Genomic DNA, 18,458 nt, shown 5'->3' with positions numbered 1-18,458 from the left:
CTTATTTGAGGAGGGTCCGGATGCTTGTTTGTTCTCCTCCTCTGTTTGCTTGGTTGTCTGGATTTTCTCTGTGTAAAAGTTGTCGAGTGTTAAAGACTTCTTTTTCTTGCTGTTAATCTTTCTCTTCTGAACTTCCTGAGACTGGGTAGCCATTGTTAGCCCAGCAGTTTCTCAGGTTTATCCTTGCGCTCAGGGTCTGTCTACGGTCAAGCCCCCTGGTGGACCCTCTTGCTTGATCGTCTGCCGGAGGTTTCTTTACAAGTCTCAGGGAGCTGCTTCCACAGTCGTATACCCATCTGCACTGGTTCCCCACTCAGGGTTTCAGAGCTTTAGCTCGTGGCTGTGTCTGCCTCCACCCACACCTCTGCCCGTGCCTGTGCTCTGAGCCCGCGCTCTGCGCCCTGCATCTGCTCTTAGAGTCCTGCTCCCGCGCTCAAATTTTGTGTGTGTTCGTTAGCTTTTTGGGGTCCTAAATCTTGCTGCTCTTAGGAACAGGCCCCGGAGCTGCCAATGACTCAATGGGTGCCCCAAATTTGCTCTATTTCTTTTTAGCTGGCTTTGGTGCTATAGGTGTTGTGTGTGGAGGGGTTGGGGGTGGGGTGGTTGCTCAGCCCGCAATTCACCCCTTTATAGCATGGAAATGCCTCGATTCCACCTACCTTCCACGCTGTGCCCTGTTGTGGGGTTCCTCCGTTCGTCTGGACTTGTTTTTATGTCCCCTTGAGGAGTTTTGTGTGTTTCGGTCAGGAGATGTTAAGAGCTGCTTCTTACTCTGCAGCCATCTTAACCTGGAACTCCTGATCCTGGAGATTAATAGGGAGCCATGAAAATATTTTGAATACGAAGGTGACATGATCAGACCTGCACTTTAAGAAGCTTACTCTGACAGCTGAAAGGAGAATGGAGTAGAGCAGGGAAAGACGTCAAGTAGGGAAGCCAACCAGAAGGTGGTCAGGAGAGAGATTAGGCGTGGATAAATAGATCTGAGAATGATTAGCATAGGGATAGTAACAGAATCTGTGAAAGTTGATGAAATGACCCAGGGAACTAGTATAGAGAAAGAAGAAAAAAGGGTCCAAAGCAGAGCCCCAAAGGGACACCAGGATCCATGATGAAGCTCATTTGCTCATTCTGGAATCCCTGGTTCCTTTGCAGCCAAGAAATCACCTGATTGAATTGTTGGGAGCTTTGGTGTTCTACATAAAGAAGTCATTCATTCAATTCTTTCAAAGAGTATTTATTAAGCATCTACTACCAGGCACAGTGCTGGGCAACACCAACATGTTCCTGACCTCAAAAATCTTATATTCTTTTGCACAGAATACAAATATATATTTGAGGAATATATAAACTAAACCCAAAATCATGGGAGTTGGGGGTGGAGAGGATGTGCTGCAAACTTGAAGGATCACAATAGACCTCCTTAGAAAGTGATAGGATGAACTTTGAAGGAAAGGATTTTAAGAGATGAGTCTGTGGGAATTCCAGGCATGGAGTAGAGCTTGAACAAAGACTTGACAGTTATATGTAAAATGTTGCAAGTACCTGCTCTTTGGTTCTAAAGTGCTTGAAGGATGGGAATGTGCAATAAGCCTGGAAAGATGGGCCAAAGCCAGATTGTGAAGGACTTTAAATACCAAACCAAAGGGTTTGTTTGCATTTGAACCTGGAGGCAACAGGGAATAACTGGAGCTTCTTGAGAAGGAGGGTGACAAAGTCAGGTGTGTGAGCCCAAGGAATATCAATTTAGCGGCTAGGTGAAGGAGACAATTGAAAATAGTAGAGACTAGAGGCTTAATTAATTAGATAACTTCCCTCCAACCCAACCAATCAAGGGGAAAATTGGTATACATGGCGTCCCTATTCTGTCAAAAATCTGAATAATTCATTCCCCCACAATGTGATCTCCAAATTCAGCAGTTAGTCCCTCTCCTGGAAGAGCCACTATGCCTATGTCAGGTCAAGTCCAATTGATAAATATTTATATATATTAAGTACCTACTACATGTTGGACACTGGGCAGAAAAATGATTCACTGGTTTTCTCTTTTCTCTGGGCATTTTGATTGTTTTTGAATGGAAAGACACAAATACAAAGCAGAGTGAGGGGATACTGGATGACATAGAAAGCTGATAATCACCCTCCCACTTTCACTCATTCTTCAGAAGTGGTGAGGCCATATTCCATAAGGATTATTTTTTATCATTACGTGGCTACCTAAATAAGTCGGAGATTGTGCATCAGCCTACAAGTAACAAAAACCAGCCCACAGCCAAGATAGTCTGACTAACCTGAAAGTTTTTGCTGAATTCAAATGCTCACATCTCTGGAGAGGGAAATGGATGGATAGCTTGATTTCCATGCAAAGGCCTTGCCAGAACTCAACCTAGAAATCAAAGACTAACCAAAAGAGTAAGACTTGGTTCCTGATCTGAGAGATTCCAATATATTGGTTTGAGGTTTCAATATTTCCCAAAAAATGGGGATTTCATCTATATGGGTCTTCCAGTCATTTGTACAGACTAGAGTCTCTCCTAGACTTAGTAGACAGTAATAGAAGCAACTGTGGCTAAAATTGTTAACTAGAATAGTGGATGAAGCACTACTTAAAGTCAGGAAGACCCAAACTCAAATTCTGTCTAAAATTCTTATATATGTCTCTAGGAAAGTCACTTAAGCTGCCTTAGTCCCAGTTTTCTCCTTTTTAAAATGAGGGAGTTGGACCTACTGGCTTCCAATGACCTATCCAGATCTAATATGTGAACCTTTGATCCCATCTTGAAATGATGTTTCCCTAAACTTAATCCAACTTAATTGAACAGGCTCCTACTATATGCTAGGCTCAAATGAGATAACCTAGATAAAGCACTTTGCAAACCTTAAAGCACTATATAAATATCCACTATTACCATTATTGTCATTCATGACAAACACAGAGAGTTGTAGAATCTCATTGTTGGAAGACACCTCAGAGGCAGGGGCAGCTGGGTTGCTCAGTGGTGAGAGCATCGGATCTGGAGGCAGGAAGAAGTAGGTACAGATATGTCCTATCTGTGTGACCCTGGGCAGGTCATTGAACCCCAATTACCTAACATTTGCCTTTCTTCTTTCTTTGAATCAATACTTAGTATCAATTCCAAGACAGACACTACAGTTTAAAAAAACTAAATTGCTCAGTGGTCATTTAGTTCAACCTATACTTGAAACAAATTCCCAATAAAACCTCCTAAATAAGGAATTATCCAACCTTTGCTTGAAGAGCTCCAGTGAGGTGGAGCCCCCTACTTCCTGAGGCAGACCATTCTCCTTTGGGATAGCTAAAATTAATTTTTAGAAAGCTTTTCCTGGATCAAATGGATCCAAGATCTCATTCATTTGAAAGTGTTCTCTAATTGTGCAGATTGCAATCCATCCATGTCTTTATTCTGTGTCCTCCCAAAAGTTCACCACTGGGAGTCTACCCAACATGATAGAAGCCATTCTCTCTGCTGATGTCAAAGAGAAGTCCCTAATCATCACCATTTTATCAGCACTACTTTTTCTTGCTATCATTCGTTTCCTTGATGATAACTTGCTCTTCGAAGTACCTCACTGCTACCTCATACCCACCATTCACCTCTCCATTGTTACCTCTGAGCATTTCATTTTTATTTCTGCAGAAATGATCATATTGTAGGTCTCACTGCTGTATGACATCAGGACTAGATTTCCTGACATTGAGCCTAAATTTGTCTCTGAAAAATCCCATCCATGCCTCTTATTTCTGCTTCTGGAGTCCAAAAGAACAAACTTAACCCCTCTTACTGAATCATTTAGAGTCACTGAATTTACTACCTATTAAGTGATGGAACAAATCACTTAATTTCTCTGGTCCTCAGTTTCCTCATCTAAAAAATGGTCAGGAGGAAGAATTAGACTAGATATCATCTAAGCTGGCATGTACTAAAGGCCCTTCACTATGCATAACCGAAGTTGGTAGGATTTGTGAAAGTCAGCTTTCAATGGAAATAACCTTTAAGAAATCATTGCTACAGGGACAGCTAGGTGGCTCCATGGCTAGAGAGCCAGTCCTGGAGGCAGGAGGCCATTGGTTTAAATATGACCTCAGATGCTTTCTACCTCTGTGACCATGAGCAAGTCACTTAACCTCAGTTTCCTAGCCTTTACCACTCTTCTGCCTTGGAATCAGTACTTAGTATTGATTCTAAAGTGGAAGATAATAGTTAAAAAAAAAAAAAAGAAATCATCACTATTTAAACAGATGAGGAGGCATTGAAGAAGAACCTTTATGGGAATCTACTTCTATTTTTTTTTGGACTAGACGTGTGATTCTATTCATAAAGGGAACTCCCAATGAAGGAATTTCCTCTCTTAATATAGATTGATACCTACAAAGTAATTTATAATATTAAGTGATATTAGCTAGCATTTATATAGTACTTACTATATGCCAAGTACAGTACTAAGTGCTTTATACACATTATCTCATTCATACCACACAACTGGGAAGATAGATGTCATTATTATCCCCATTTTACAGATGAAGAAACTGAGGTTAACAGAAAATAAATGACATGCCCGTACAATTAGTAAGTATCAGAGGCCAGATTTGAACTCAAATCTTCCCAACTTCAGGCTCAGTGCTCCAACTACTGTGTGTCCTAGTTACCCCATATAAGACTTAAAGTCTTTAGAGACTTACCTGGGACACACCAGGTCATATAGTCAATATGTATAAAAATGTATAAATTCCAATGTATAAAAATTCCAAAGCCCAGCCTCTGTCTAGTGTACAATGTTGCCTCTCATATTGTTGATAAAGAAAATGTATTCCTATATTTCTGCTTCAAGTTGACACTATTTTTTTAAAAAATCAGATGACTTCGAGTCATTTTTTGTTAGTTTCATGACTCAAGTTAAATAAAAATGTTTAGGTTTGATTCAATTCAACTTAATGTATCTGTATCTCTTAAGCAACAATCCTGTGAAAATCTGCAAAATAGCACTATTGGATATCATTCATGATTGGACAGCCCAGGGAAGATTACTCTCCAGTTGGGTTTTCCTGGTTGGACTGAGATCTCCACTAGAGGAGCGGCTAGGAAGCTCAGTGTACAGAGTGAAAACCTAGAGTCAGCAGCACCTGGGTTCAAATCTGGCCTCAGATACTTCCTAGCTGTGTAACCCTGGGCAAGTCATTTAACCCTCATTGCCTAGCCCTTACCACTCTTCTGCCTTGGAACCAGGACTTATATAAATTCTAAAATAGAAAGTAAGAGGGATTTTTTATTATTATTTTAAAAGTGACCCAGCTAGAAAGCAAATTTTAAAAATCTTTTCAAGTGTAATTATCAGATAGTAGGTTTCAAAGACTAGCAGAGCACAAGATAACAGCTTAGAACTTCTCATGCATCTTTGTAAGAGGAGAGGACAACAAGGAACCAGCATCCTTCCCAAGCAGACCATAGTGCCCTAACTCCTAGGAATTCTTTGATAAAATCTTCAAACAAGGCAATGGGAAAATTACTTACTTAAAGGGAGAATTACTCATTTCCATGCCCTTGAATTGGCCCCTTTCTCTGACTGAGATACCCTTATGTTCTCCATCTATTCTTGACCAAATTCCACCCATCAAGGCCTACTTCAAATGCCACTTCTTTCTAAAATTGCAGAGCAGAAGAGACCTTCAGTCATTTGCAAGTCACTCAATAAATGCTCTGAGGATACAAGGACAAGAATGAAACTCTCTTTACCTTCTAGGAGCTTCTCTACAACTGGGGAAAACAATACATATATGAAAGATATACACAAAAGTAAATGCAAGGTAATTCCATAGTCCATCTATACCTAAACATTCTTAACAAGAGGCCATAAGATCATAAGATTTCATAATAATTCTTATTAGTTAGGCCTTTCAGTTTTGCAGGGGACCTTCTATACATTCCTGGTGAATCAGGAAGTATATTATCTATATCTCTGTTTTACAGATGTGGAATTGAGACTTAAAGATTTACTGATTTGTCTACCATCACGCAATTTTTTTTAAACCCTTACTTTCTGCTTTAGAATCAAAAGTCTGTATTGGTTTCAAGACAGAAGTGCAGAAAGAGCTAGGCAATGGAGGTTCAGTGACTTGCCCAGGGTCTTGCCCTAGCTGTGTAATTAGGAAGTGTCTGAGGTCACATTTGAACCTGAAACTTCCTGTTTCTAGGCCTGGATCTTAATCTACTTAGTCACCTCACTGCCCCCTCTCACATAGTTTTTAGGTGTCTTTGGTAGGATTCAAAACTGGATCTTCTTCCTACAAACTTTTTGCTTTTTCCTCTAGTCTCCTTATCCGGTCTCTATGGGAAAAACCTCTTTTTCCTTAAGCAATCTATTCTGCTTTTGAGTAGCTCTGCTCAAAATACTCATAGAACTGAAACCTGCAACTTCCACCCCTTCTTTCTAGCTTTGCCTTTTAGACCCAAGAATTCTTTCATGAAGTTCTCTCTGACCTCCTCTCTACCTATCAACCAAATAATGTCTCCTCTTGTAAACTCTTTATGTAGTACATTTATATTTGGAGGGAAGGGGAGGTTACCATCTGTGACAATGATTTATGGTCATTTGAGTACATCTTATCACCCTATTCCTGGTGTGTCTTATTTAATTTGGCATAGCCAAAATTTCTCCCATAGTGCCTTATAATCAATAAACATGGATTTAAATGTTTACTACATGCCAGGCACTGTACTAAGTGTTTTCCCCACCACTGTGCCTCTTGCCTGTCACTTCCTCCTCGAAGTTAGGGGCCATAAACCAAATCATTTGAACAGCTGAATCTGGCTTCAAAGTGGTTCCTATGAAAGTGGGGGCAATGAGAATGAGGGATGGGACCCCAAGATCTTTCTACATCCCATTGACTTTCCTTGACTCATTCTCAAAGTGCTACCTCCCTTAGAAATAGCCTCTACAGCAGCAACAACCTGAGGTTCCCATCCATGAGATTATCTCCAGGTCTTTACTTCATGGGATATCATACTGAAGTCCTGTAAAATATTAGGTCCAGGTGTCCAAGGTCTCTCCCCAGCTCTTCCCTTAGCAACTGAGATTAGCTTAAGACCAGAATTCTTAGCTATGGCTCTATTTGTAACTTTCAAGAGATCAATAAAACATTGGTTGAATAAATGAGAATTAGCTTCAGTTACTTAGTTTGCTTTTCTTAATTAAATCCTAAAAGAGTTTCTATTTAATATAACCTTGAAGGCAGGAACCATTTCCTTTTTTGTCTTTCTATAACTAGTTTGTAGCATACATAGTTCCTGGGGAATAGTAGGGCCCCCCCCCAAATCATTGTGGGATTCAACTGAATTGAAGTGGGTTACATTTTTCTGAGGTCTTGGTGTTACAGCCATTGCCCTAGATTTCTTCCTTAGCACTGAACTCAGTAAATCATTACTGAATTCAGATTTCTCAGCTCAACCTTTGAAAAACTATTATCCACTAGATTTTGACACTTTTGAGTTGAAAATTAGAAGAAAAAAATTTCCTTTGTGAAACACTTTAATAACGAGTGGCATCAGACACTTCCCAGCTGTGTGACCCTAGTCAAGTCACTTAATCCCCCATTACCTAACCCTTACCAGTTTTCTGCCTTAGAACCAATACACAGTATGGATTCTAAGATGAAAAGTAAGGGTTAAAAATTAATGAGAGACTAACCTATTTGCCCACGGTGACCCAACTAGCAAGTATTAAGTGAGAGAAAAGTCAGGGAAAGTAAAGTCATTGCTCTATTTCCCCTTGATTTTGAACCCCTAAAAAGTAAAGAGCCAGGAGCTTCCTTGGACTGTCTTCTGGCTTGAGAAACATTGAACAGGTTCATTAGAAAGATGCCACAAAGAAGATATTGAGCAATACTTAATCATTAAGAGCATCAAGCAGCCATTCCCCAAGGAAATCATTTATCTCCGCCCCAAGGACTTAGGTTACTGGCTTGTCACAGGTGTAATCTTGCTCTCCTATGGCTCACACTATTTCAGAAAATCACTTTCCATGATAAAGGTCTCCTCATTGACAAGACTGTAACTTGTCTCTCTGCAGAGAGAGTTAACACATACTATTGCCCCTCTACATTCTTTCCCTGAGCTTATGTAAGGGAAAAGAGAAAGCTTTGTGTGGACATGTGATAAAAAATTCATAAAATCATCCCTCAGGTGATCTATACTAGCCTGACATTCTTTTCCCTCAGATAAAAAGAGAAGAAGAAAAACTAGCCCTTGGGGTAAGTCTGAATACACCTCCCAGGTTACTGGGTCATTGGCAGCTCTGCTCCCAGCCTGTTCATAGCTCTCGCTGCTAGCAAACATTCATTCACTGCAGGTATTGGACTTAAAAGAAAAAGTAAGCTTGCTCAGACTGGCTTTTGCCTTTGGAAGTGAGAAGTTGTGCATTCTGGAAAGGGAAAGGATGATTGGGAAGCAGAGATAACAGAAGTCCCATACCATTAATATGTGAGCCCTTGTCACACTAAGACAGCCCACAGCAGCACAGGTCAAGCTTGCTCACTGGAGCTTTGCAATTTATTATTTGAATGAGTAGGTGATGACTGCCTGGGCCAAAAATAAAGGACAAATAATATGCCTTTTAGCCGTTATTATTACTGGCATAATTGTGCTGTGATTCTATTATGTTTATGCTCTATAACTAATAATTTCCTCTCTCAACAAACTTGGGAGATGCATGGGAGCAAATGATAGAGGGAAGAAATCACTTCATAGCAATTGGCCAGAGGTGCCCCTGAAAAGAAGACCAGAGGGATGCATTGCATCTCGTTGTACAGGCTACAGACCCAAGACAAAATCATTATTAGCAAGTCCAATGACCAACTAAATAAAAGTCATCAAAGAGTGAGAGATGGGACAGATGGCCTCCGTTTGTTGGAAAGACTTTCACCTAAGCAAAGTCCTGCCTCTTCTTTCTTTAATTTAGGGGACTTGGATAATAGTTTTAGAGCTGAAAAAGACCTTATAAATCAGAGTCCATGTGTCAAAAAGTCCACTTTGTTTTTCAGGGTGTTTATGAACTTAGATGAGGAAAAAAAATTTATCTTAATTTTCACTAACTTCCAACTTAAATTTAGTATTTGTTTCAATTATTTAAAAACACTGTTCTGAGAAGGTTCCATGGCTTTACATAACTGCCAAAGGGGTCCGTGACACACACAAAAAGATTAAAAACCTCTAATATAGTCCAACCCTTTAATTTTTAAATTTGATTATTAATGTCTCTTCTTTTTATATTACCTGCATTTTCTAATGTATCATACCACCTTTTCTTTTTTATTTGACTTTTTAAAATTTAATTTAATTTTTCCCAATTACATGAAAAATAGTTTCCAACATTTTAAAAGAATTTGAGTCTTGAATTCTCTCCTTCCCCTCAAGATGGCAAGCAATCTCAAATAGATTTTACATGTGCAATTATGTCAAATGTTTTCCCATACTAATCCTTCTGTAGAAGGAAACTTCAACAAAAAAATTAAGACAATGAAAAAAGTTTGCTTTTGTCTGGATTTAGACTATAAGGAGGATATTAGAAAATAAGGGTTGCTTTATTAGTTTAAAGATAAGAACTCTACCAGTTCCTTCTCTGGAAGCAGATAGTACTTTTTATCATGAGTTCTTTAGTACTATGTATTGCTAAGAACAACAAAGTCATTCACAGTTGTTCATTGTACAGTATTCCTATCACTGTGTACAATGTTCTGGTTCTGCTCATTTCACTTTGCTTTTTAGTTCATATAAGTTTTCCAGGTTTTTATGAGCTCCTCCTGCTCATCAATTCTTATAGCACAATAATATTTCATTACAATTACATACTATTACTTACTCAACCTATCCCCAATTGATAGGTATCCATTGACTTTCCAATTCTTTGCCCCCATAAAAAGCTGCTTTAAATATTTTTGTATATATAGGTCTTTCTTCTTTTTCTTTTTTATCTCTTTGTGATACAAGCCTAGTAATGGTATTTCTGGGTCAAAGCATATGCTTACATATAAATACAAACACACACACACACACACACACATTTTTTTATAGCCCTTTCTTTGGGCTTAGGTCAAAATGCCCTCAAGAAAGGTTGAATCAGTTCACAACTCGCTCAACAATGCATTAATGTTTCAATTTTCCCACATCCTCTATAAGTTTTGCCATTTTCCTTTTCTGTCATAATAGCCAATCTGATAGTTGGAGAATGGTCCCTCAGAATTGTTTTAATTAGCATTCCTCTTATTAATCGTGCTTTACCATCCCTTCTTTTCCCCTCAAAAATCATATCTTATAACAAAGAATTTTAAAAGACAAAATAGCCAGTTCGATAAAGCATGCTAATAAAGCCAGATAATAATATATAGTGTTCCATAGACATTATATTCATAGGACACACACACACACACACACACACACACACACACACACACACCCCTCTGCAAAGAACAGAGAGAGAGATATTCTTATATCTCTCTTTGAGTCCATGTATAGTATTTCCATTTCCATTATTGTAATCACTTTTATATATTATTATCTTGGTTGCTTTGTATCATTTCCTTTTCCCATGCTTCTCTGTATTGATAATATTTGTCATTTCTTATAGTATAATATTCCATTACATTCATGTAATTATAACTTATTTGGTTATTTGCCAATCAATGGACATCTACTGTGTTTCCATTTATTCACTTTCTTCCACCATAGTGCCCTTTGCCTTTTGCTTCCAAAAAACCCTTTCTTTTGATTGTTGACATCTTCAAGATACATGCCTAGCAGCAGAATCTTTGGATTAGGTAGGGTAAATATTTTAGTGACTTTGTTAGCATAATTTCAGATTGCTTTCTAGAATCAGTCCTCTCATGACATAGACAAGGTAATTGAGACCCAGTTAAGCAAATTGTCTGAGGTCATAAAGGTAGTAAAAGATAAAGGAGAGATTTGAATGTAGATCCCCAGTGGTTCCAAATCCTTAAACCCCAAGAACATTTCAAGAAATACGCTATATCATAATGCCACTATGAAAGAAAGTGTGAAGCAAAAAAACCCCAAAAGCAAAGGCATATATGCCAGAAAAAGGAGTTGTTAGCTATAACAATAAGACTAAGTCATAAGAGATGGATGGAGAGGTAAGTACCACATTGCTCCACAGAGGATGTTTCCTGCGTATGGACCTGATCCTCTATGAATCATTTATCGAAGGGTATGGACATGAATGACCCAGAATGGGTCATAGTGGAGTTGCTATTTATAAGAGGAGCACCTCTATTGATCACATGATGGATTCATTAAAGTATCAAAGTTAAATTTGGCACCTTCATTTCCACAACTACATAACCTCAATGGTAATGATATTCATACTTTCAGTAGTTTAAAGAAGTTGGAAGAACATTAATCCAGATTGGTTTGTCTTCTGTGAAAGGGTCTGCCAGATAAGCTGGAGAATGGAATTATGGGTCAAAATCATGAATCTCAGATTTTAAAGAGTCTTCAGAGGCTATCTAGTCCAATGGATACCAGAATAAAAATGAATTCTCCAACATCTTTATAGTGTCTTCAACTAGCCTCTGCATGAAGTCATCCAATGAAAAGTAAAATCCACTATCTTCCCAGACAGCTCAGTCTATTTTGTATACTGATTTCCAGGAAGTTTATCTTCTTACCAAGTCTAAATTGACCTCTTTGCAACTTCAACCAATTACTCCTAACCCTGCCATCTGGAAACCAAGCAGAAAAATGGATTCCTTCTTCCACATTCCAGACCTCCAGATATTTAAATATCTATCATATTTTATCTAAGTCTAAATATCTTCATTTTCTTCAACAGATCTTCATATGACATTTATCTTGAGCCAGGCCCTTCACTGTCCCATCTTGTTTACCCACCACTGAAGTCTTCTTGGCCTATCAATATTCTTCCTAAAACATAGTCCTAACCTAAACACAATACTACATATATACTCTGATCACAGAAGAATACAGAAGAACTATTGCTTCCCATGTTCTGAATCTTGACTCTTAAGATCACATTAACTTTTGTGGCTTTCATATCACACATTTGACATATTGATCCAATAAAGTCTCCTCTTCCTTTTTAAGCAAATTTCCCTATTTTATACTAGGCAAAATTGGTGGTTGTGGTGGTGGGGTGTTAACCCAAGACTAAGACTCTGTAATTAGCTCTGTTAAATTTTATCTATGAGGCATTATGTTATATAGTAAGTAGGCAACCAACTTTAGCATCAAGATGGCCTTGATTCAAAGTTTCCCTCTGACATATATACTATATTATCCTTGGCAAGTTAATCCTTCAAAGCTCCAGACCACCCTCTTAGACCATATATTCCACAATAGGTGACAATCTGCCAAAATAGATGGCTTACCAGCATGCCCTAGGGCTACTTTGATTAAATCCCAGGTCCTCACTGTTATGAATAAAAAAGCAATCTTGGAGACTTTCTACTAAATTTATAAGTGTTTATTAGTAAAGAGAAAGAGAGAAAGAAAGTTTCCAGCCTTTCTAACTTAAAGTAAGTCCCCCAGCCGATTTAATTTGGCTCCATCGGGTCCCAAATTCCATCTAGCACCACACTGTCAAAGATAGCTACACAGGGGGCAGCTGGGTAGCTCAGTGGATTGAGAGCCAGGCCTAGAGACGGGAGGTCCTAGGTTCAAATCCGGCCTCAGACACTTCCCAGCTGTGTGACCCCGGGCAGGTCACTTGACCCCCATTGCCTACCCTTGCCACTCTTCCACCTATGAGTCAATACACAGAAGTTAAGGGTTTAAAATAAAAAAAAAAAAATTAAAAAAAAAAAAAAAACAAAGATAGCTACACAGATAAGCCTTACAGCTAAGAGAGAGAGGTCCTTTCCCAAGCCCAAAGGAATGGTCTGGCAAACTACTCAGTCCCCATTCATCACATTCCCTGACTTCTGTGACTTCTACCAGTCCGCCACTCTGGCATATAAAAACACAAGACTGTAATTCCTATGGCTACTTATTGTAGTCAGTCTTCTGGAATTGACCTGAGTGGGAGGTCCAGATATTTAATTCACATGTGACCAAAAAAAAATCTTGGGTAAGGAAGGAAACTCAGAAGCCATGTAAATGCAACCCAATCATTTTTATAGATATAAAAACTGAGGGTCAGGAAAACTAAACAATACATTCCAAGTAACATAATATCAGAGGTAGGATTTGAACTAAGGTCCTCTGACCCCATAGTTAGTGCTCTCCTTCCCCACTACCATATCACAGAGAAAGAACATGGACTTATCAGATTTGGTGCAGTGTTCTAGTCTGGCAAGATCTTTCAGGATATTAACTGTCATTCAACTTCTGAGGGACAGATAATGCAAACAGCCCCTCGAGCACTTCTGTTTCAGAACACAGGCAAGGACATCAGGGCACTGGAAGTCAAGGACAGACTAGCCTTACACATGTGCTTTAGAATTTAAGACAAAAGCAAAAGTACAGGACAATTTTGACCCATCAGTACAGCTTAGCTGAAGCAATCAGTTAAACTATATTACATTATCTAGCCTCTTTGGCCATCAGAAATCCCATAGCCTGCAGGAGAAAAGAAGTTCAGAAAAGATCACACACACACAGTAGGTAAAAGAGCATCAGATGAAAGAGACACTCTATTTTTCAGGTTCTATGACTACAGAAAACTGGTAAATCCCATAAAGTGACCAGAAAAACTAAGATGAGATCATGGCCCACGCTATGACTTTCTAACCAAGTGTTTTCCCTAATGTATATCTTTCCTGTCACCTTCCATTATAGAAGATAAATAACTCTTGAAAGGAGTTCTCTAGAGCTCATTTAGGAGGCATGCCTGCTAACTAGTATTTTCCCCCAATGGCAGTGGAAGAGCTAAACTACCACTTCAGAGATATAATTACCATGTGTAATATTCCAAAGCATCACTATGGGTCAGAAATCTTTGTGGATCTAGTAAGCATTACCATATGTCAGTCTGTTGGCTAAATGCAAAATGATGGCCTGAGAAATGCACACAAAAGGTCTCTTCCTTGGCTTTGGCTTTTATGACAAAGCTAAAGATAGCATGGCATGGAGCAACCTGAGATGAAGAAAACACACCCCCAGATCAAAGTCACGTTGTCATACTAATACCAGGGAGCACGAAAACTCTACCCTGCCTGTGAATGGTGGCTAGAAATGATTGGGGGCAGGGAACAGTGGGGGAGAAAGACTTCTCTATAGTTTTAGGCTCCTGTCTTGCACTTTCAAATGCCTTCTGGGTATCTCCACACTAATGACAATCAAAGTCAGCATTCCTAATGCAACTTGATACAACAAACCCCAAACAAATAGATTCAAATAATACTTCTGCTCTTTGTGTAACTTTGAGCAAGTTGCCTAACCTCTCTGTACCTCAGTTTCCTCATATGTAAAATGAGAAGATTGGATTACATGGCCTTTAAGGTCTCTCTCAGCTATAAAATCTATGATGCTGTGTACTTATTATCTTCCAGCACCAAAGCCTGCCCTTGCTCCTAACAACTCTGTTTTGGCACTAGCATTGTCTCAGTCAGTTCTCCTCTTTCTTACATACTTATATCTAATCTCTTGCCAAGTCCTCCCTAATGAGTAAGTCTAATATTTCTCTAACTAAAAAACCTTCCCTGGAAGTTGCCCATTGCCTTCAAAGTCAACTATAAATTCTTTAGTGTGGCATTGAGGGTCCTCCACGATCTCTCTTCAATCTACATCAGTGATTCCCAAAGTGGGCATTACTGCCCACTTGTGGGTGATGCAGCGATCCAGGATAGAGGTGATGGCCATACTTTTTTTTTAATACATTCTATTCTGAGTTCAATAAATAGTTTCATAATTTCTAGGGGGCGCTAAGTAATATTTTTTCTGGAAAGGGGGCAGTAGGCCAAAAAAGTTTGGGAACCACTGATCTACATTTACAAGCTTATTTCACGGTGCCCAAATTTGTGTATGCTGTACTATATCTGAGCCATCCTGCCCTCTCCTATTTCCATTTTTTTCACATTATCTTCTTCTTGTATCTGGAACTAATGCCCTACACACCCAGGTATCCCAGCTGAACACTCCCTCTTCCTCTGAGTTCTCCTCACTTGCCTAGTTAGAAGAAATTTTCTCCTTGAGCAGTCTACATTTAAGTATTGATATAATACTTGAAGTGTTATAAAGCATTTACCCAACAACAGCTCCTAAAATTGATCCTGAAAACATACACACTTCTTGGATTGGCATTTAAAGTCTTTCATAATTTGACTACAAACTATATTTGCAAATTAATTTAACATTACTTCTCATATACATCAGAGAGCATCCCAAAAGTCTCCATTCAACTTTAAGCTTTCATATTTTAAGGTGTGTATTAAATTTTATATGGTAGTAACAAAATTGCCCTGTTTGTGTCCCCTTTTGTATATATATTCATATATATATATATGTAAATATATTTCTATATCCCAAGCAGAAAATCTTTTACTGGGGAAGTAGCATGCACATTTATTTATAAGTATATATAGACTAGATACAAAATCAATACTAGACAGTTTAGGGAGGGAGACATTAGCCTTTGAAACCTTGAGAAAGGAGGGAGAATGATCTGCACATGATGGGGATTAGGACTGGATAGTATATAAATTAATGCTTATAGTGTACTAGAGTTCCACTCTCTTGATTCTCTTTTTATCCTTTCACCAAAGACCCAACAAATAGTCTGGGTGTAGGTGATTAGACTCAACAATTTCATACTAAGTCTCTGAGAAATTATCTACTTTCTTACAATTTATCCAATGAGTCAAGTCAAGTCAAAAGCATCTAGGCTCTGTGCTAAATGCCAGTGATGCAAAGAACAACAAAAACAATCCCTGCCATCACAGAACTGACAGTCTAATGGTGGAAATAACATGGAAACAATTATGTACAAACAAGGTATATTCAGGATAAATTGAAGGCAGGAGGAAAGACACTAGGGTTTAGAAGGAGTATGAAAGGCTTTTTGTAGAAGGTGAGATTTCATCTGAGACTTGAAGAGAACCAGAGAGAGACAGCTCCAAGCATGGAGTTCAGCCAGTGAAAATAACCAAAACTCAGGAGATGGAATGTCTTATTCAAAAAAAAAATAGCAGAGACCAATGTCACTGGAACACAAAATACTTAGGGTTGAATAAGAAAAAAGATTGGAGAGATAGGAAGAGGCTGGGTTAAGGACTTTAAAAGCCAAAAGGGAGAATTTATGCTTGCTTCTGGAAGCATTAGGGAAACACTAGAAGTATAATGAATTGGGGGAAGAGAGAAGGTAACATTCCTACATTTTAGGAACATAAATTTGACAGCTGAATAAAAGATGGATTGGAGAAGAAAGAAACTTTAGGTAGGGAAACTAGCATTAACAGACTGGATGTGATATGGACCAATTCTAGGTTAGTGGCCATGTCAAGGGAGAAAAGAGGGCATAGTCTAGAGATATTATGAAGGTAAATATCTTGAAGGTAAAATGTAAAGGACTTGGGGACTAGATATAGGAGGTAAGAGAGAATGAGGAGTCAAGGATGAAAGATCCAATCTCTCTGAATAATGCTCTCAACTAGGTTTCTACCACTTGTTAAAACAGGTTTTTACCACTAGTGCTAGGAATTATCTTTTTGGTGTCTCTGGCAATCCTCCAACGTAAAGAGAAAAGGCAATAACAAGGGAAAAGAAGGAAGGAAATAAGAAGGTTGACGAAAAAGAAAAAATTCTCTCCTCTTTGAGTTTTTGTGATAGTTCTTCCTCTTATTTTGCTTCCTTTCTATCTGACAATTCCTCAATCTCCTTTATTGGATCATCATTTTTATCATGACCCCTAACTGTGGATGCCCTCCAAGATTCTGGCTTGGGTCTCTTTTCTCTTTATTCTCTCTCTCAGTAATATTATCAATTCCCATAGGTTTAACTACTATATCTATGCAAATTATTCCCGGATTTTTGTGTCCAATTCAGTTTCTTTCCTAAGTTTCAGCCCTGTATCACCAACTGCTTACTATGAATTTCAAATTAGTTATCCTAGAACCATCTTGAACTCAATGTCTAAAAATTAAACCCATTTTTTCTTTAACTCCCCTCTTTCAAATTTCAATTTTTCCATTGAAAGTACTACCATCCTTCCAGGATCTCAGCTTTATAATCTTGGCATTATCCAGTAATCTTCATTCTTCCCCATGTTACATACAAATCCATTCAATTGAGAAATCTTGCTTCACAACATCTCTCAACCTGATGTTTCCTCTTTGGTTCAATTTAGTTTGACAATCTTCTATTATGTACCAGGCATTGTGCAAGGTACTGTAAGGATGAGATGAGTTAATTGATATAAAGCATTTTGCAAAACTTAAAGTCCTATATAGATGTCAATTATATTGTTGTTGTTATTGTAAACTGACATATAGAGAATCAGAGAATCTTATAGTAGGAAGGGGCCTTGGTAGCCATCCAGGTCAGTCCATACTAGCAATGAATTCCTAATACAACAACCAATAAAATAAATCAATTCACAAATATATATATCAAGAACCTGCTATGTACCAGGCACCGTATTAAACCAGAGCTGCACCTTAAAAGATGAGGGGGAGTCTATGAGGCAAAGATAAGGAGACAGGAGATTTCTGGATCAGGAATGGCCAAAATAAAGACATGGAATTGAGAGATAAGAGTGTACCATCGAAGAAATAGAGCCAAGGCCAGTTTGGCTTAATCACAGAATATGAGAGGGGAAGTAATATGAGCCTGGAAAGATAGCATAGAGCTGGGCTCTTATAAGACTTTTAAAACTAACCAAGGTTTGGATTTTATCCTAGAGGCAGTTAGGGAGCCACCAGCATTAGTTGAGTAGAAGACTCACTTGTTTGGATTATATCTAATGAAAATTCCTTTTGCAACAGTGTATAAAATAAGCAGGAGTAGTGAGAGAAGCAAGGCATGAAGACAAATTTAATGGCTATTACAACAGTTTAAGCAAAGGGTGATGAAGGCCTGAATGAGGTGGTAACTGTGAGTGAAAAGAAGAAAGAGAAAAAGAAAAGAAAGAACGTGGCAAGAAAGATTGTTGATATGTCATCAGTGCTGGCCTCAGGTGGTCCCTCTAGTCAGCCTTGGAAACTTAAGTCTATCCTCATCAATCAAAGGTTTCATATTTTCCCTAGACAATGCTGACTGTGAGCTTGCTGTATCCCACAAGGGAAAAAAGCCGAGCAATAAGCTACTTATCTAGGCTGTACCAAATGCCAACAGTGTGCACCAGAAACAGCTTTAGAGTCATTCTGTCAAAAACATCAAAGCTGGCCTCTAGTATGGCTCCCATATGTTTTCTTCCACCTCTCACAAAACTGCTGGACAGCTCTGGGCTCCACTACCCACTTGTCATTTCTATCACTC

General features: G+C 38.6%; 1 protein-coding gene across 1 annotated transcript in view; it reads left to right on the top strand.

Annotated features, from left to right (window-relative positions):
* Positions 1 to 2,074: 2,074 nt before the first annotated feature.
* VIT (vitrin) overlaps positions 2,075 to 18,458 on the top strand; it is a gene marked incomplete at its 5' end in the record, with an annotated part of 181,055 nt that continues 164,671 nt past the window's right edge. Inside the window, 1 exon segment of the mRNA XM_044659586.1 lies at positions 2,075 to 2,170. Within this exon segment, the coding sequence (XP_044515521.1) occupies positions 2,075 to 2,170 (96 nt within the window).

This window comes from Gracilinanus agilis, chromosome 2 (assembly GCF_016433145.1).
Source record: "Gracilinanus agilis isolate LMUSP501 chromosome 2, AgileGrace, whole genome shotgun sequence".
Lineage (NCBI taxonomy): Eukaryota > Metazoa > Chordata > Mammalia > Didelphimorphia > Didelphidae > Gracilinanus > Gracilinanus agilis.
The sequence above is the reverse complement of the archived record's forward strand: the minus strand, read 5'-3'. Positions and strand labels throughout refer to the sequence as shown.